The 20775-nt window shown below is 43.5% G+C and overlaps 1 protein-coding gene across 4 annotated transcripts in view; it reads right to left on the reverse strand.

Moving 5' to 3' along the window:
• Positions 1-1804: 1804 nt before the first annotated feature.
• SDK1 (sidekick cell adhesion molecule 1) overlaps positions 1805-20775 on the reverse strand; it is a 445458-nt gene continuing 426487 nt past the window's right edge. For 2 of the 4 annotated variants that reach the window (XM_089477071.1, XM_089477069.1), the window contains exons 42-45: positions 19389-19526; positions 14383-14554; positions 12367-12496; positions 1805-3229 (exon numbers count right to left, since the gene is read on the reverse strand). In XM_089477071.1, coding sequence (XP_089333197.1) covers positions 2957-3229; positions 12367-12496; positions 14383-14554; positions 19389-19526 — 713 coding nt within the window. In that variant the 3' untranslated portion in view covers positions 1805-2956. Of the gene's footprint in view, positions 3230-12366; positions 12497-14382; positions 14555-19388; positions 19527-20775 lie in introns of those variants that run through there. The other 2 variants (XM_089477072.1, XM_089477073.1) reach the window with 2 other exon arrangements.

The raw sequence follows: 20775 nt of genomic DNA on the forward strand, positions 1-20775 counted from the left end.
TGACCAGCAATGAGAAAGACTCAGAGCTGCAGTTCAATAACCTCTGGAGGGTCATGGGTTTCCATCCTTCCCAAGATACAGAATGTGAATGTCAAAAGCAATATCCATCATGTTCATGTGCAGACAAAGACCACAGATTCACCCCTTGTTTTTACATGTTGCATCGAGTTCCACCTCGTCACTTTTATTTAGCTAAGGCCACCCTCTCTTTTCTGAACTTGGTAGTACTTTTCCATGGTGGTGGGACTGTGCGTCTATGAAATAAGAGCCTGTAGTACTGGTAGCACTGCTCCGGGTAGGTCTTCTGCATCAGCCAGGTCTTTTGTTGCGGGATAACTGTAGTGGGAGACTCTCTCAGAGAAAATGGCAGTGGCACGGTAGCTAACTCTAAAGAAGTTAGTACTGTGCAGAGGAAGGCAATGGTAATCTGCTCTTGAAGCCCTTTATCCTGAAAACCCTATGATGAGACATCACAAAATGAACCAAAAGATAGTGCTGGAAGATGAGCCTCCCAGGTTAGAAGGCATTGAACCAGCAACTGGAGGGAAACAACAACAGCAACAACAACAACTCTCTCTTGGACTGATGTCTTTCTGTAGCACTTGCCTCTTTGCACAAAGATCCCATTAAACCCACAGAGAAGGATCTTAACTTCAGGAGTCTTTACCTTCAGTGGCAGAGGTATGACACTTGCGGATGTTGGATATTTAATTCTGAAATTAAGAGAAAGTTAATTCTGAATCTGGCACTTCTGAATTCCTGCAAGTTTCTATTTTAAGTTTTGTGCACAGGCCTCATGAAGTGAAACTCAAATGTTGTGACATCTAGCGATATGAGCATTACAGAAATCGAGGCTGTTTGCCTATTTTTTCCACTGAAATTACCACTCTGTGCAGTTTTTCGTTTGCTTTGGTGGAAAGCAGGTCAAGCAAGTGCTCCTTTGTTCCTACAGTATGAGATACTGCACCGGGACTTTTCTCCAGGAGATACTAATGGATGCTTCATACCCTACTGAACAGAAGATTAATGTGTTGACTTTCCAATCTGTGTATCTGCAGCGAAAAGAACACTTGATCCATTCAAATGTTTAGCAAAGCATACGTTTTTGCTTGCCACAGATTAATCTCAGGGCAGAGGGAGGAACAGCAGCGAAGGAGCCCAAAGAAGGAGAAGCCATGCTAACAAGGCTTGCCAATGCATCTCCTTATCCCTCCCGAATGGACACAGATGGGAATGTCCTAGCAACCTTGCAATGGAAAGCACTGAAAAGGAACAAGAACATTATAACAGCACCGCTGTTGTACTCTTCTGTTGTGGGTACTGATGGAGGCCCAGAGATGATGTTCACAGGCAAACTTTAGGGATGAGCAGAATACTTGTTCTGAAGAGTCCAAGGGCAGCAGCAATTCTAGAGACCCAATTTATTGACAATAGCCTTTCCTGTTTCAAGATGGCTGTGTCATGTGGCTCCTGCTAAGCCTGATGCTTGGACTGGGAATCAGCATCCTCTTTTCCAGTATACAACCCAGCGTTAAACATAATGGGCCTTGGCAAAAAGGAGCTGGCTCCATCCTTGTGGGTCAAAGACAAGGCAGCCTACAACAGAGAGAAGAACAAAACAGCCTTTCCTAGGGACAAAGCTCTAAGTACTGGGTGGGAATCAGGAACACAAGGTAATCTGTAACCCTGTGGTTTCATTCATATCTATGCCTGCTTCTATCACATAAGTATCTTGAGTAGTCATGAAAAGGCACCTATGGATAGCAAAAAGAGATCACCCGGTAGAGTATGATGTGTCTTTGTATTTAAAAAAAATCATTAAAAATATACATCTTTTAAAAAAAATCAAACAAATCTGGTGTCAACATGTACTTGTTTTTAAAACAGAGCTGCAGACCAGTATCCCACTGAGGCAGCGGATAAGGAGAAGTGGGGTTGCTTTCCTTGGCATGGAAGGACACCTTTGAACATGACAGAAGTGTTGTTCCACTAGTGCGTTCTCCTTATCAGTTCACAAACACCACATTTTCATTCAAAGGAACCTCTTTCCCCCCCCTTTCTTGATTTAAAATGGACATTGGCACATGCAGTCGACGGAGGAGAAATCAGACCCACGAGAAGAGCAAAATTCAAACCTCATCAGCATCCTTCCTCAGATGTTTCGTCTGATGCTGCTTTCACACTGACTCATCTAACAGCGAAACCTTGGGGAGGGCAATATTTTGTGGAACACAACAAGCTCGGTTGGAACAGAATAGAAATGAAAATAAGAGACAGTTGATCAAACACTTCCAGGAGTGAACCTTGGAGGCACTGCGAGAGACACTATATTGAGACAAAGTGATTCGGCTGGTGCTTCGAAGGCAGAAACAACCAGGAGAGAGAGAGAGAAATGCAGGGAGAGAACTGTTCTTAGAACCCTTTCTCTCTCTTGTGTTTCCAAATTAACCTGGTTGATAGGAGAAAAGGAGAGCGTTTGGGGGAACAGTATGGATTCACCTTCAGTTACATCACAACAGTGCAACCCAATCCACAAGAACTGAATTCATCTCCTTGGCTTGGGAAAAAGGGAAAGAAAAAACGCCCAACCCGTAGCAAGCTGCTTCCCAAAGCAGCATTACAAAAGCAACATTTTTATTTTTATTTTTTTAAAAAAATTCCCCTTAAATTATATTCCAAAGTGGTTAAAATTATCAGTTTTTGTGGGTTTTCTTTTTCTTAGAAAAATGAAACCAAAGCAAGTTCCGCTAGGTCGGCTCCGCGTCGTAAAGAGTTGATTGTCTTGGAAAAGAAAACGAAACATTCACATTTACATCCATTCTACCCTGATAAAGAGAAATGTACCCCACAGTTTTCACTGCACCTCTCACGCACACAGTCCTCCGGTTGGGTGGCGGCGGTCTCCAGGTTTGGCAAGCGGCTGAGCCTTCGTGGCGCTGGTTCCTTTGCACCGGCGTCAGACGAAGGAGGAGAAGCCTGTCACTGGAGTCCGTGAGCCTGGGGCAGGCTGTCCTGTCGGGGTGTACACCCCGCCTGAGCTCTGTGTTGTGATGACAGTCTGGAAGTAAGGTTCAGCCTCGCTTGTGACACACTCTTCATACCTGTAGGGCGTCGGGGGCTTGGTGCCCTTTTGCTGCCGTTTCCAGGAATTGTAGTATGTGGGGTCGCTCATGTAATGGTTGACAAAAGAGTGCTTGGGCAGCTCGTCCTCATAGTCTGAATCAGTCGCCTGCAGTTTGAGAGAAAGAGGTGGATTTGTGAAAAAACAACACACCACTGGATATTCACCCACTTGTCCATTGAGCCTTTCTCAGTAGTTGCCCCTAGTCCACTGAGGCCCAAACTTTGGCTTTCCAGTTCCCACAAACCCAGACCATTGGCCAAGATAGCTGAGGTTTATGGGAGCTGAGGTCCAAAGCATCTGGAGGACCAGAGTTTGGGAATCACTACTATAGACTATGGAAAACCGTCCTATGAGAGGTTCAGTCAACCCTCTCCTTGCTCTCTCTCTGCAGCAGGTTTAGACCTTTTTATTTAGGCAGGGCTTGGACTGATTTTAATCCTATGGCAGAGTCAGGTTCAAAGAGTTGTGCTACCGTTATCATTTTGTATGGCTAGTATTCATGATCACAGTTCTGACTGTATAGAGTTACACTTTCATGACTGGTTTGTGCGTACAACCCCTACAAGTGCAATAGTTTAGGGAACATCTAGGGACTGTGAAAATCCTCCCATCTTCATTTGTCAAGCAGCTGCTACTGCAAGGAACGGGGTTCTGTTCTCCACTCCTTCCACCAACAATCTCCAGTGTGACAGTCAGAGGTAGGATCCTTGTTATAATTCCCTATCGGCCTCATGACTAGGAGAGAACTGCAAATGCCACTTCCTAGCACTTCAGTCTGCAGTGCCTTGGAAACCCTTTGGTTAGCGCATTGCCAGGTTGAAAAGGTAGATTTGGTGTGTGTGTATCATTTGATATAGCTACAATGCTGGAACTCCACCATCATAGTTGTGTCGGATGCAGGAATTGGGTCAATGCATTCACAAAAATAAGGAAGCTAGTAAAACTCAGTAGGTCATCAGTCTAGTATTGATTTCAGCTAAGCCTAAATAGGGAAGCAGATAAAAAAAGTAGGGAGATGACATTCTCAAAATGAGAAAGAAGCTATTGGAATTGATGATTTTGGATGGTAGTGCTCTAATGCATCTTTAAGCAATGGGATCACACAAACTAGGTAGTGATGATTGCAATTTTCAGGTGGCTAGGTTTCCCCATCTTTCAGATTCACAAGTGCCTTCAGAGGTTCTAGTTGTCAGCTTTCTCTCTCTCTCTCTCTCTCTCTCTCTCTCTCTCTCTCTCTCTGTGTGTGTGTGTGTAGTAAAGGGTTGCCAGAGTGAAAACTAGAACTGTTAATAGTTGTGTAGAAGAGGGAATTGCAGCAGATACTGCTTGTTGTGCAACTAGGTAAGAGTGAACATTTGCTGAAATTCCCTCTTCTACACAACCATTAAAGCAAACCTTCTGGTTTTCACTCTAACAATCCCAGTACTAAAGCTTACTTCCCTTTTAAACGTAGACCTTTACCACTTAATATATGATCGTCACTATGGGTCCCCTGGTGTTAGAAAGATCAGGATATATATTTGCCGGGGGGAAAGTATATGTGAGTCTACACTGTGTTTGAAAGAGTCAGAAACAGTAAGGATGGGTGTCAGGAGAGAGGATTTTGTGTGCTAGAGCCAGCAACAAATGCAAGAGGTAAAGCACACAAAGGTATGAGTAGCAGATGCTAGGCATGAGTTGAGCATGGCAAGATCTCTACAGCCTTCTTTCCAGAGGCGTGCAAACATTGAAATATATAGCGGATGGGTTAGCAATTGCCCAGTGTACAAACTGGAACAAAACAGATTCTGAGAATGATGATTCCAGTGCAACTAAGGCAAGAACGCTTGAAGTTTTATTCCACTTACTGTCCCCACGATTAGACAAATTGTTCCTGCGACTGGATGATGTTTTAGAGTGGCCATATTATTTTTAATGATGCAACCCTATTGACTAAATGGAAATGCTGCAGGGCTGTTTTCTTCTCCGCCGTGCGACAGGCTTCTTTTCCCCGCAACGGCAGGCCAGTTGCTGAGGCAACAGCAGCCGCATTGGATTGGGCAGACGGCTGGAGGAGGAATTGACAAGCAAAGGTGCGCCGATGCCTGCGAAGCCACAAAAGTAAGAGCAAACGCTCGGCAATTTGAAAGTTGCTTTTATTGGAACGACGAGAGAAACAAAATGCAATTGGGGGACAAATTAGGGACCAGTCGGCTAGTTTAGTTTAAGGCCGGCATTGCAGGGAATTTATTATCTTTTAAAAAAAGAAATAGTTGTGGCTGTCAAATTTCTTTCTTTTTTAATGGCTGGAGACAGGGAAATGTTTGCATTTATTTAGAACTAATGATAAGAAGGAACGATTCAAGTTCTTTCCCGAGACTGCAGTAGAAATAACGCTTGACATCTTTGTGTTTCTCATCCATCATAAGCTGCCATTTCCCCAATCGCTCACCCCTTTTTCCTTTCCTAATCTGGCCTCCTCTTCCTGGATTTGTTCAATTCTAAACTGTGTGTATGTGTTTTGACACAAACCAGGATTTTGTGCCGTCTCTGAAACCTGATAGTTTTGGAAGACGTGAGACTCTTGGTGGTTTTTCCATGACAATGTCCATGGAGGGGCAACTGTTCCTACTTGGCTAAAACTGGCTCCCAAACGGCTCGGCACGTGCTGTGTTGGCATCAATGTTGTCGTGCTGTGTGTATATTTTCAACAGGGCAAACACATGGCAGCGCAATAACAGACAGCTTTTGGTAATCATATTAAGTGGATCTTTTTCAACCTCCCTCTTGCCCAGCGTTTGATTTTTCTAGCTGATGGAAATCAACATTATTTATGTGAGTGACTGAACCTCATTAACATTCCTTATTTATATTGGAGGGCATCCAAATTTTCCAGACTATCAAGAATGTGGCTTAACAGCAGCACGACTTCTTTGACAGGGCCACAGGAGGTGGGTTCAGAGCAAACTTATATATGTTTGCTTCAGCAAAGACGGGTTCCCAACCCCTAGTTTGCAGCACTAATATTCAAATACACTGGGGAGAGGGATTTGGAGGTGAAAGCAGGCGGCCAAATGGATGCCCGGAGTGGAATGCTTAACACTTACTGTGTCTGCAGACTTTTGTGTGAACTAGATGGAGCTAGCTTGTATTTTGCTGCTCCAGAGACTAGAACACAAACCACTGAGTTCAAATTATATGAAAAGAGACTTCACTTAAATGCTAGGGAGACTGTCTCTACTGTAAGAGAAGTTCACTGCACTAAGGACACCACAATGCAGTGGCACCGCATTTCAGACAGCACAACACTGTGGCACTGCGTTAAGGCACGGTAACACACTGGCATCACAGTACCGATGTCACAATGCAACAGCACTGTACTGCAGAGCCTGCAATGCAGTGGCACTATACTACAAAGACCTCAAGACAGTGGCACTGCACTTTGGACACCTCAACACAGTAGCATTGCACTACTGACCCCTCAATGAAGTGGCACTGCACTAAGGACATCACAACACAGTGGCACTATGCTACGGACAGCACAATCCAATGGCACTGCACACAAACCCCACAATTCTACATAGCTACCTGCATAAAAAAAATTATCCTTGATCAGTCACTGAAAAGCAGGTTGATGTTGTTTTATTGCTGTTGTTGTTGTGTATCTTCAAGTCATCTCTGATTTATGGTGACTCTAATGCAACCCTATCATGGGGTTTGTTGGAATGACTGGCTCAGAGGGGATTGCCTTCCTTTGAGGCTGAGAAAGAGTGTGACTTAGGCAAGGTCACCCAATTGCTTTCAATGGCCGAGCAAGTCTTCTGGATCCTGGGGTTCTGTAGACTTTGACATGAAGGGCAAGAAAAGAGTTTAACAAGAGAATAGATAGACTCCAGTGACCTCTGCCTCTATTGCGTCGGCATGCAAGAAGTTGCCTCAGGCAGGAGATGGTCATTATGCACTATCAGGAAGCGGCATGCAGAACTCCTGACATGAATAACAAAAAGCGGCCAGGCAAAATTCATATTTATGCCCAGCACGCTCTGCTAATGGCAGGTTTAATTCCAGGTTGTCACAGAGGAAACGGCGGAGCCACAGCGAGTGTAATCTCAAGATAATGTGTGCATCACAAGGAACGGCTGGAGATGGCACAACAAGGAAGGCTGCCTTCCCTGCAGGTTGGTCAGAGGGCAACCGACAGCAGCAAGATGCCCAAGGTAATTATTACGAGGCGAAAGGATGGTAATGGAGAGAAAGAGTGAGCCTTGGCGGAAAATAACAAACTGTTATCTTCCTCTCTGTCCCTGATGCTGGATCTTTCTGGTGCTAAAGAGTCAAGCTAATGATATCTTGGGGTCTGTTGCTTTTTCCTTTCTGTTAGTCAAGGTAGGTTTTGGTCAGGATTTCAGTAGCAGTGATACAGTTCACTACAGACAGTCCCTTCTCTCCCAAATTCCCCGTCTAAAGCCCACCTATTACCTTGTACTGACCCTCTGGTTCCAAATCTCAGCAGGGAAAGCATGTGAAAATAAAATAAAAGATGGACAAACATTGCAGCACATTCTATGCAGGCAGCTTTTCATTGCAGAAAGGGGCACACGCCTGATAGGATGCTGAATTCCCCCAGCCCTTTCTGAAGCCCCTTTATTCTCATTTCTTCTGTTTTAATCTTCGCATGGATTATGCTTGGACAGATGTTGGGCAACATCTGGGAGGCTGGAGAGAAAGCTGGGAGTGATCCTTACGACAAACACGGAAGGATATGAAGGGTCACGGCAATGCACTTTCCTCCCAAAGGTTTTCTCTCCATATGTCCAACATTTCCTTGTATACAAAAGGACTTTCTGGGGTCGTTTTTTTTATCTTACAAATTTGTGGCTGAGATTCTGCATTGGGAGGCATAGCTGCAGAGATGTAGCTCCAGTGTGTCCTATCCAAAAGCCTAGACTTGAAGCCTCACAGGGGCTGAGTAATGACGTACCCAGACCTATCCTTAGTCATGGGGCATGCTGAGCCGGACAGCTGCAGAGATCCCTATAGGATGCTGTCCAAATCCTATTGCAGCTGCCTGGCTCAGCATGCCCGGGTATGTTCAAGTCGAAGGCTTTCATGGCCAGCATCTACAGATTTGTGTGGGTTTTTTTGGGTCATGTAGCCATGTTCTAGAAGAGTTTATTCCTGATGTTTCGCCAGCATCTGTGGCTGGCATCTTCTGAGAAATGAAGCCACAGATGCCAGCCACAGATGCTGGTGAAACATCAGGAATAAACTCTTCTAGGACATGGCCACATAGCCCAAAAAACCCCCAAAAATCTATTGGGTATGTTGTTACTCTGTAGCCCCACTCTCCAGTGCCTTAGAAAGAACTAGCTGTGTTCATATGGCTGCAAGGCTTCAATTTTAGAACTTTTGGTTTTTGTGATTGTATAATGACCATAATCATGAACCGGAATAATTCAGTGTTGCAAGTCAGGTTTATGACGTTGGAGTTACTGAACAGGATGCCAGCTTTTGTCTCTCATCAGTCATCACTGTATTCCCCTTTCTAAGTCTTAATGCACTCTATGCTTTGTCACTGCCCACATTAATACTTCAGGGATTATGTACTAGTCTTAGGGTGCATAACTTGGGATGCCTCCTTTTCAGTCTCTTCAGGACTTTTACTTTGGGACTGTATTTAGATAAGACTACTTGGGGGAACTTATTGTCTGAACCTCTCCAAGTGCTCTGCTCTCAGCTTTCTGGGTTAACACTGGATTGATATGCCTTCTTCGTAATACTCAGACACTTCTCATCTTAGCTCTCAGAGTATGCCACTCTTGGGATATATTCAGTCATTTTTGGGTTGTTGTCAAATGGTGAAAACCTGCCTTAATATGTGAGCCATGTCATCTTGAGAAAAGGTACTAGTCCTCTGAAACTCAGAGTCTAGCCAGCTACTTGAGACATCTGCCATGCATAAAGCAGCTTGGCTTAATCTTCTCACAATGTTGGATGTTCTCTAAAAGCAAAGAAAAAGCTGGAAGGGGATGAAATGCTTGCAGTGGCTGATTATCCCTGTTTTTCCTCTTTCTAACTGCTAGGGAAGATTCCCTGAGTGAGAGATAGCAAGGGAAAACTCAGCATGACAACTGGCGATCTCTCTTCTTGAAGTTTACAGGTGAAAGAGAAGGGGTGAGTAAACACCTTTCAAGGCCTCCAATTACTGGGAACAGGCTCAATATGTGTCGTGTAATGTTGTTGTTGTGTACCTTCAAGTAGTTTCCAATGTACGGCAATCCTATGGTGAACCTATCAGAGGTTTTTTTGCTAAGATTTGCTCAGACAGGGCTTGCCATTGCTTTCCTCTGAGGCTGAAGGAGCGTGACTTGCCCCAGTGGATTTCCATGCCTGAACTGGGATTCAAACCCTGGTCTTCAGAGTTGTAGTCCAATGCTCAAACCACCACACCACACTGGATACTGGATACCCTCCAACATTTCATAGATGAAAACCAGGGTTTGTATGGCCATGCAACATCAGTGTGTGGTCAAGATAGCAGACATTATTAAAAGGGAAGAACACATAAGCTAGGAGCCTGACTGCAGTGGTTTCCTTTCACCTGAGTCAACTGAGAAGGGCAAGATTCAAATATCTCTTTTTCCTCTCCACTTCCTGAGCTGAGTGCAAACTACCTTTGCACTTTTCACTTGGTTTGCAACAACTGAAGTAAGCTGAGAACAAAGGGGGAAAGCGGGAGGAGGAGAGATAGACTGGAACAGTTGAGCTGAAGAAAGTGTGATGCCAGAGGATTAATCAGGACGGTCCCTGTCAAATCAGGCCAGTTGGAGGGCATGTAATACGCTCCCAATTTCTGCATAATACTTGAGGAAATAAATCTAAATTGGTGCAGAGGCTGGGCTTAAAATAAACCCTGTGGCATTCTTAGACCCAAGAGTGAAGGATCGTGGTTAATAAACAAGAATGGCTCTCCTGCCTATTGTAAGAGTAAAAGAATAATCAGGGAAACTATGGGTCCTGTGTTAAATCTGAGTTATCCTGTGGCATGCAGTGCCTTTCAGGCGAAATCTCCCCCTGAGACCAGGTCAGAGGGACCGGGCGATGTCCTGAACTGTCAAAGCTTTCTTTCCAAGAGCTACAGGCCAAAAAATGTTACACCGGGCGAGATCAAAGCGGGCGGTACCTAATCAACATGTCTCTGGCATTCACTTTGATTGATTGTATTTGCTTTACACACCATGGCATTTCAGATTCAGAGATAAAAACATGCATTGTGTCTGGAGGGGAGGGGGTCGCTGAGACTTGGCAACCTGAGGCTTTCAAGAGAATACGGTGCTGCACAGGAAAATGGATTGAAGTCAAGAGTGAAGAGGAGACTGCGGTGAAGCTGCCACACGTGGCAGTAAGAAAGGCCTGGTGTAATTTGCTCTGTTAATGCAATGCACTAATGGGATGGAAAGGGGAGGGAGATGGCAGAAGCGGACAGAGAGAAAGCCCATGGCAGCAGACCATTTACATGGCTGCAGAAGGCCCACGGCTGTTGAAAGACCCCCAGAGCAAAGGCACTTTTAAAAAATGAATTGGCTGGTGAGCTATGTTCTTGTTAATGCAATCTGCTGATCATAGTTAGAAAGGAGTTTTCCATTTTCTGTGTGAAACAAAAGTAAAGATGAAGTTAAAAATTCAAAGATATAGCCGTGTTAGGCTGTTGGATCAGTATGTAGAGAGATCTTGTGGCACCTTTGAGACTAACTGAAAGAAAGCAATTGGCAGCATGAGTTTTTGTAGACTTCAGTCTACAGAGTCTAAGAGTTGGGGATAAACAGGGATCTGATCAATATGTTGTTGCAATGATCCCATAATTTGGAGCGATTCTGTGAAATGTCCCCACAAATTGGTTTCTCCAAATAATTTCAAGGCAAGTGGATGATACTGACAAGGCCATAAATGAGGGCTGGATGAACAGGCTGATGGTGAAGAATGTGACGGTTTTAGTTGTGGTCCAACATCATCTGGACCACTTCAAGTAGCAAATGAGTGGCCATCATGTCAAGTAGCACTCATCTGCTACTTGACTTGGGTCCCAAGTACCTTTCTTCGAGTCTCCTGTGGTTGTATGATGACCCCATGAATTTCCTAGGATTTTCTTAGGCAAGGAATATTCAGAGGTGATTTTACCAGTTCCTCCCACTGAAATACAGCCTACTGCACCTATAGTCTCTCATCCAAGTACTAACCAGCCCTGACCCTCTTAGTGTCTAAGATCAGACAGGATCTGGTGCCTTTAGTGTATGTAGGCCCTTATCGAGCCTTTATTTTCATGTGAATCTGTAAAGATCTCAGGGTCATGTGCTGAAATCCTCCTCCTTTACCGTCAACATCGAAAGTGAGGTGGGCAGAAAATAAGGAGGGGTGGGTTTATTTTATGGCTGTAGCACATCCTCCCCAGAATAGAATCTAATTCAATGAATAGAACCTAATTCATTACCTATTAACTGTCAGCAAAAGTCTTCTTACTTTCTCAAGGATTGTAAATGTCACTGTGATATTTAATGTTTTGTTCAGTTTTATTTTTTATGTGGACTGTGTTTTATTATTCCATTCAAATTTTCCAGTAATCTACCATGTTATCTTTTCTAAGGAACCGGTGACCTATAGACTTCCTGAACGGAAAGATAAATCTCAAGGAAGCACCCACAGAAAAAAAGAATCCCACCCACAGAAAAAGAAATGTCAGCGGGACGCAACTTCTCTTGTGAGTATTCAGTGGGGTTTCCTTAATAAACTGCATCTCGGCTGCTTGACATAAACTAAAGGGCCATGCTCCATGCTAAAGAAGACACTGTGAGGCGTATCTTGAGAGAGACTTGCTAGACATAAATCTGTTGGTGGTTTGCTAGGCATAAATCTGTCCAACTGCAACAAGAGAATCTTTATGGCCTCTCCTCAACATACAATTCCTGGTAACTTGGGGTCTTTGGTTATTTTATTTCTTACTACAGGTTCCAGTTGCACAATTATCGATGGCCTTTCTTCAGAGACACTTGTTGGTTACTCACTGTGACTGAATGCTCTACCAAACTGTAGCCGTCTCCATTTTGCTATCCACCTCGTCTTCTCTTGCTTATCCTCAGTACTCGCACCATATTCACCAGTTACAACCTTTCTCTTTGGTGCAACTTGCATATAGATTACCAACCCCAGCCAACCACCCGCTGTTCCATCCTAATCTGGGTCTCCTAACCAGAGGGTTATAAACTCACTTCTGATTCCGAAGCATCCAAAGGTTTTTCATTGAGGGCGACGCTTTCTGTCAGCACTGCTCCATTGTACTTGTTACAGATGTCCTCATCTGAATAGTTCAAGCCTCCAGGGCTTGGGCGAGGAGGAGATCTAAATACATCAAAGGAAACAAAGTTAAGCGTATTCATTTTTCCCCCTTGTATCAGAGAGAGAACACAGACACTGTCTCTCTCACTGTCTAGGAAAAAACCTGTGTGGCATTTTGTGTGCTTGTTGTTTTGTACATATGGTTTGTTGTGCTTTTGATGCTCTCGAATCTCATCTACATACGTGAAGGCATCCAAGATCATTCCACAGGGAGAAATTGTTAAATGCAATGAAAAATTATGAAACAATCAAATCCAAAGTGAAAGGCAGAAAGAAGCAAACATGCAAAAAATTCCCTTTATCATAGACAGTTTCCAACAGAGATCCAGAGGTCCTCCTATTCGAGTGGTTGAGCGGTTCGGCTGATTTACCTAGAGATCCATGCATATAACTGTGCTCTGAATTTCTTTGCAAAAAATCAAAAGCTTCAACTCAGTGCATTGTTATGAATCATGTTGTGATGTGCAAATATCCCTCTCCTGTTTGGGAATGGTGTGGCCTCATAACCAGTAAGGGATAGCCATAAATGGCTTGGGCCCAGGGTACTTGGAGGATCGCCTATCCCCATACAGTCTGCCTTGCACTCTCAGATCGGGCGGAAAACATTTATTAAGAGTTCCTAAAGCAAGATATACTTCATCTCGGAGGGCATTTTCCATCTCAGCCCCACAGCTTTGGAACTCCCTGCCCGACGAGCTCCGTGTTGTCACCTCCCTAAATGTATTCAAGAGGAATTTGAAGACCTTCCTATTCCGCCAGGCTTTCCCCCATGTGCCTTAATGCTATCTTTTATCTCCCCTTGATGATGTATACTGTTCAATCCAGCTATTTGTTATGGTTTTAATGTTTTGTAAGATAATTGGTTTTATATGTTGTATAGTTTTTAATTGGTATGGGTGGTTGGTTTGCACATAGTTGGGGATATATGTTGTTTATAATTGTTTTTTGTTGTAATTTTTGTTGGAAACAGCTATGATCTACACAGGAATAGCGGTATATAAATAATAATAATAATAATAATAATAATAATAATAATAATAATTATTGGTCACATTGGTAGAACGATAGAAAATGGCCCACAAAAGGAATGTGTATCCCTGACAGGAAAGGCATGTGGCTAATGGGCTCCTTTAGGATTTCAGAAAGATGGACAGATACTGAATTGGGAGCAACCCAGTTCTCGCCTGTAACTATACAAAAGGCGCAGGGGCCATAAAAGTTGGCAGAAAATGTGTTACGTTTATGTTGGCGGATGGGGATCAGGCTTGGTTAAACTGCTGAGGTCTGTAGGGAACAATGGATTTATAGCAGTGGTGGGTAAATGTGGCAGGGCTGTGGGCATCTGGAACTACTCAGGGGCTGCACTTTTTTATTTTTGAAAACCCACCCATTTATAGAGTAATTGATTTTAAGCTGGGACTGGAGTGAATGGGGAGGTTGGAAGGATGGATGGGAGCATTTGCACAATGTTTCTTTTGCTCCGCAGCAACCTGAGGCTTGTCTGTGCCAAGGCATGACAAGTATTATTTGCTATTTAAAGCATTAGTGGTCTATCCACTTTGCGGAGAGAGCCAACAAAGGCCTGAGGGGCAATTTTTTGGGTCTGGTGGGCTGCATATGGCCCACAGCCTGCCTTTTGCCCACCCCTGTTTTGGAGGGAGGTACTAGCTCTTACCTTGTATTGTTTTGTTTGAAAGACTGAGTTATTAAATACATTGTGACATGCTCCTGGTGCCCAGCCTGGGATGAGTTTGAAGTTGGAATAAATAAGCATATCAAATGTATTGCTTCTTGCCAAGGGTCCCTTCCTGCAGCCATTCTGCAACCGCTCTGCGTTTGGCTGGGTACCAAACGCTGAAGGGCTGAATGTCTGACCAGCGCTGCCTTACCTTGTCCCATTCTTCTTGGAGAAAGTGTTTTTGACGTTGAGGTGTCGGCTGTTGAGCTCCAGGGCCGTAAACCCCCCATTATCCAGAGTGACAGATTCCTCCACATTGGCAATGCTTTTTCCTGAGGACAAACGGCGACAGAATGAGCGCAGGCAAAGGCCCTGCTTTGGCTCTGCATGAAGACAGAGAGAGAACCACCATTTTCAGATAGTCGTCTTTCCTTTTTAAGAAGGTCTTTATTAGAGGATAAGGTCGTTTGTCATGGGGATTTCATACTCTTCCCCTGTTACTATAGTTCCACCCAAGAAGCAATTTTTGATCCAAATTTTTACAGAGCATATCTAAGATGTTATCTTTTACTAGAGGAACTTCAGTAGCTTACATTTTCCTCTTTTAGAGCTTTTTCTTTTTTGGGGTTGCTAAGGGTAAAGTTCAGCTTTCCAATAATATATTGGTTTCTTCATCAAGCCTAGGTTTGTGCTGTAAAATTTAAAGCAAACAGGATTAAGTGCTCTGATGTTTCCCAGCTTAGCAGCTCATCTCACCTGTGCGCCCTGAGAACACAAAGGATGCTTTCAAGTCCTATGGCCCCAATCTTATTCAGGTTATCGTGAAAGTAAAGCTCCATTGATTTCAATGGAATTTACTCCCAAGTATATATGTTTAGGATTACAGCTTTGCAGCTCGATCCTGTCTTGGGTTTACCAAGAAATAACTTCCACTGAATTTGGTGGGAGTAAAATCTGAGCTGCATGCAGCCAGGGATGGGAAAAAGACTTAAAGGCATCTTGAGGCAGCAAAACAGTTCACACCACTTTGGATGGGAAGTCCAGTATTATATTTTTGCATGTCGCGTTTTGCATAAAAACTCAGTGTAACTGAGAAAATAAGTAAAGCCGAAAGTAGGCCAGGCTAGAACTTGTCTCTCTCATGTGCTTATTTTCTTTACTACTTATGAGTCAACAAGTGCTATTTAAGAAAAGCAACAATTATTTGCAAGGATATATATATATATATATATATATATATATATATATATATCTTATGGTTTGTCTTCTTGCATTTCACAGATCCAAACCATGACAAATGGGGCAAAGCAACATAAGAGTGTGTTTGAGATGGAAAAAGCTATTAATCAGGAAGAAAACACAAGCTGGCTGCAGCAGTTTGCTTTTGCCCATGCCTCCTGGGAAGACCAAGACTTTGCAACCCTATCTTCTCCTTCCTCCTGAGTTAACTGAGTCTGAACTGCCTTTGCGTGTTGAACTCAGTCTGCAGCAATGGAAATAAGCCGAGGACAACGTGGGAAAGTGGGACATTTTCAACAGCAAGGACAACAGAGAATTCCTTGAGAAAGTGGAACAGCTGGAGGTTATGATACATACTACTTATTAGTCAACATTTAAGAAATTCAACAATGGCTTGCAAAGTTTGTGGTAACTAAAAGGTTACCACTATCTATAGCCTGAAATAGTATGGCCCTCTATCTCAGGATAGCACCATCTTGTTTTGTAGTATGCATCAACCTGGACTCCCTCCCTAGAAAGGACCCTGGTGTAACAACACAAACCTATACATAACTAGTAAGGCTCAATGGGCCTTACAACCAAGTAAGTAATTGTGCACTTGATTACAAAGGTATATTGTTGCATGTAGTGAGCTTGATGCGTTTCACGGTCTTAATCTGCTTGATAGCATGAAGAACCTTCATGGGACAGAAAACAGAATTCCTGTACCCAGAGTTTTATAAACTTTTAGGCTCAAACTCTGAAAATGCATCTCTTAAAGAAGGACAACACTCTAGACAAGAAGCATGAGGAAAAAGTAGAAAATATATTGTGGCAAGCTGACCATCAAAATGGGTCACTGGCTGTTTTTTCTTTAAGTAATGCAGCATCTTGTCAACCACTGGAGTAGAAAGACAGGAAAAATGATCCATCAGGCTCATGTATCTAATGTGCAATTTGCTCAGGCTATTAATCAGACAATCCATACTTTGTTGTTAGCAAGGGTCAATATCCGTAAGGTTAGGGAGCCAGAGTAATGATACAGACCATGCCTGCGTAACGGGCAAGCCATCAAGATAAATTAGCCAACAAGCCATGAGTTATGCCTGCCAGGGGTTCAGCAAACCACCCACTTGACTCTAGTTTTGCAGCCCAGGGTGGCAATAAACGGCAATTGATTTGCCCCTTATTTGACCACCATATATATATATATATATATATATCTGGTGGGATGCCTTTGATCTAGAGGACACCATTTTGCACTGGTCTGCTGAAAGGCACCCTAATGTGTATTATTGCCTGTATACTCCATCTTCTTTCCAAGGAGCTCAAAGGGACACCATTTTATCTTCTAATTTTGTGAAGCAGGTTAGGCTGAGAGATGGCGAGTGGCCCATGTTTACCCAATTTTTGTGGGTGAGTCTGTTGCATCTCCTTAGTCCTGATCAGACATGCTACTCACAACATGGCATTAATCGCAGTGGCCTGTGTGGGTGCAAAGCAATGCCAAGGGGCTTTTGCTCAATATCCCTCCAGTCAAATGCCCAAAGACAAGGGTGCCTTAGCTCTTTTAATGAGCATCTCTTAGCCTGCCAGAAATCGCCTCTGCTTCGGGCAGGTAGTTTATCTCCAGCTTCAATTGCATCCCCGCATTAAGGCTTTGCAGAAAGACAGGTCAGGTGTGCCTTTTCATGTCTGCCCTCCAGACGGAGAGTGAGACGAGGGAGAGGAGAGCTTTGCCTATGTGCTCTATGCAGGAACCTAATAGCATTAGCTTGGTAAAATGCCATGGCATTCATGCATTTTGAATCCCAGGGGAATAAAACCTGATTTACTAACACTTGTTAGAAGTGAATTTATAATGGGGCGGGGTGGGGGAGAGGAGGGATATAAATCCTGTCTTTCAGTTCAGAATTGCTGAGTCTTCTTTTAAAAAAGAGAAGAAAAGACGGCTTTTTAGAGGGGTGAGTGGATGGGTAGAGCCCCGATTTCCCCATCTCCATACACATCGCAGATGCTAAGAGGATCAGAATTTAGGAAATCTCTTTTTGGACTACAAATACCAGAATCCTCATCCAGGCTGGGGACTTTGGAAGCTGTGGTCTAAAGGTGGGAACTTTCCTAAGCCCTAGAGAATGTCCTCTGAACCCTTTCATCTTCTGCCTATTCCTGCTACATACACTTTTTAGGAAATGCCAGGCTTTCAGCAAGAAAGAGTTAATGGATCTGTCACAGATGCATGCAGGTCATCGAAGCAGCATGCACAATGGCAATGCGTGAAAGGACTCTGTGCCTTGGGAGGAAAGGGCAGAAACGGATTTGGAAAGTTCCTGAAGCAGAGTTCAGGGTCTCAGCAATGAATATTTAAACAGCCCCTGCAACAGACCATGAGGTTGTGTCCGAGGAAGATGACTTTTTGCAGACTTTCTGAAGGGCACCATAAAAGTTGCCATGGAGAACAAAACCTATAAATAGTTATACAGGCTTGCAGTGGCTGGGCAGGAGGCAGCCTTGCCACCAGGATAGCTCTGGCACTTAAGATGAACCACTTTCTTTATGGCTGAGAATTTTGTCTGGTAACCTTTACAATACTGTTATATGGAACAGGCCGATGGTGGTATAAACAAGCACATGCTGCAATCCAGCATCTCCTCAGCAGATCATAAAAATTCAGAGATATATTATGGCAATGCTACAAAACCCCTAGGCAGAAGAGTAAGCCTCTACAACACACCAATGACTCGGTGCCATTGTACCATGTGCAACCACATTAAGTACTGTGCAATCATAGTGTAGTGGTTTGAGTGTTGGACTATGACTCTGGAGATCAGGATTCAATCCCCCACTCAGCCATAAAACCCACTGGATGACCTAGAGAATTTCCTGAAATTAAAAAGCAGTGCGATTTTGTGGCTTCCTGCATGCGTTAATGCATGCGTTGTGCAATGTCATCTGAAAACAATCCCACTGCTGCAGGATATTCATGGGTTTAAACCTCGTTTATTCATGGGATTTGGGCACTTCCCTTCCATGTGATAAACTCCTATGACAGCCTCAGTCTATTCACTTTGGCCTGTTACAGACAGCCAAAATAAAGCTGCTTCGAGTCACAGTGAAGGTATGGTGTTTCAATGATGCATGCGTCCTAAGAGTCCAGAAATCGCACCAAAGCCACACTCCAGCCCTAAGGACTGGAGCATGGCTTTGGTGTGGCTTCTGGACTCTTGCATCATTGAAACACCATACCTCCACTGTGACTCGAAGCAGCTTTATTTTGGCTGTCTGTAACAGGCCTTTGTCTTCTAGGATGAGTTCATCCTTGATTTGCTCTAGGACCCATTTTAGCAGTCTATGGAGCCTTAGACATCTTATCCAGCAGCACATTTCAAATGAGCTGATTCTCCCCCTGTCACTTTTCAAACCATGCATAGAATTGGGAAATTTCTATATTATAATCATATATACAAACAGAAAATGGAATGCACCGTTGCAGAGGGAAAACAGCTTTTCTGGAGACTGTCCTCCATTAGAAGCTCTCTGCCTACAGAAAACTAGCATGGCAGACAAATGACTTTCACAGTTGTACTGACCACCTCAGCTTTTCTATTGCTGACATCCCAAAGAACAAAGTGGATGCAGCAGGAAGATAGATAATTCATTACGCTGTCATAGCTGATTCTTCATGTTGTGTGCGTTCAAGTCATTTCCGATTTATGGCGACCCTAAGGCACAGCTATCATCAAAGGATTTTCTTGGCAAGATTTGTTCAGAGGAAGTTTGCCTTTGCTTTTCTCTGAGGATGAGAGTGTGTGACTTGCCTAAGGTCACCTAAGGGTTTCCAAGGCTGAGTAGGGATTTGAGCGTTGCTCTCCAAAGTCACAGTCCAACACTACACCAGGCTGGCTCTCTTAGCCGATTCTACTAGATAATATTCCTTGCAGGCTTTTTGTTTTCAAAGATAAAGGGATCATACAGTGTATGATGGAGAGGCTATCTCACCTGGATTGCAGTTCCGGTATTTCTTGGTCTGGCCATGCAAGATCAGCACAAACACCACCAGCAAGATGAGAATGAGGCTACAGAGAGCCATCACAAGCAGAAACCACCATTCTTCATAGAAAGGAGAGTCTGTGTGAGCTGCAAGGAGGAGAAAAGGACCAATATCACACTGAGGAATGATCCTTAGATCAGAAATTCGTATGTCCCACATGGCTAATCCACCTCGGTTTCTTTCCTTTGAAAAGATTATTTATTTTGTCAGTCAAGACAGAAGCAAGCTAAAAAAAAACAAAAACCCCTTTTGGGACTAGTTCTCCCCTCCAGTTAAACCCCCTTAATATAATGGCTTAGTTCAGTTGTGCCACAGGAAGACAGTTGCTCATCTCACCTTTTTATTTCTATGCTGCTTTGGAACAAATGAACATAGGACCTTATCACACTTGACAAATCCCACTCAGAAATGGGATTTAAAATTAGAAAAAAAACTGCAAATGTGGGATGTTTTTCAGATGACATTTCAGATGACGTGCACCAAACAGCAATAACGCAAAAAGAAAGCAAACGGAAAGCGGACAAAAATAACACCTTTTTACTTTCAGGACAGTAAAAAGGTATCATTTTTGTCCACTTTCCATTTGCTTTCTTTTTGCGTTATTGCTGTTTGGCGCAAATGTATCCAAAAAACATCCTGCAGTTGCGGGTTTTTCCTACTTTTAAAATCTTGTTTTGTCTAGTGTGATAAGGCTCATGGTATCTATAAGAAAATGCGCAACAAAAATATCAATCCAGATAACAATACTAAAAAAAAGGCCCTGATTTAAACCAAGAGATTAAAATTAAACTGGAAAAATGTGATGCCTAACAGAAGTAAGGATAGGCTCTTTAGAGGGCAAATAGGTTCTCATTCTTGCAAACGCAACATGGGATTCTCTGCAACTAACCGGCACACTTTAGTTGGCAGCCACACCTCTGACACTTTCCCTGTGTTGCACATGAGGAGGCATAGATTCTGCCAAGCTCTGCACACACTCAGTTTCAACATTATACCTTTTCACTAAGTAACCCTGACAACAGTCTTGTCTTCAAGGCAGCAGGCTTTCCGAGGCTCCTGTGTAGTAGGGCTGGGGTGAGGCAAGTGGAACCACTGAGCCTTTTGACAACAAGCAACGTTTCTGAAATTATGGTTTGCTCCTGAATTGTTCTCACCATCTAACCATTTAAATAAACTGTCTCACTATCCATGGTTCCCTGAGTTGTAGGAAATGGTGTTCGGTTTAACATAGAAAGCATCACTGTAGCATAGTAAAGAGGAGAGGAGGGATGACAAATGGAGTTCATTCACACAACAGGGAAGCATGAAATCCTACTACATCTGAACAAAGGGTAT

Source organism: Sceloporus occidentalis, unplaced genomic scaffold (genome assembly GCF_023333645.1).
Source record: "Sceloporus occidentalis isolate IW3139 unplaced genomic scaffold, rSceOcc1.0.p SCAF_10, whole genome shotgun sequence".
Taxonomy (NCBI): Eukaryota; Metazoa; Chordata; class Lepidosauria; order Squamata; family Phrynosomatidae; genus Sceloporus; species Sceloporus occidentalis.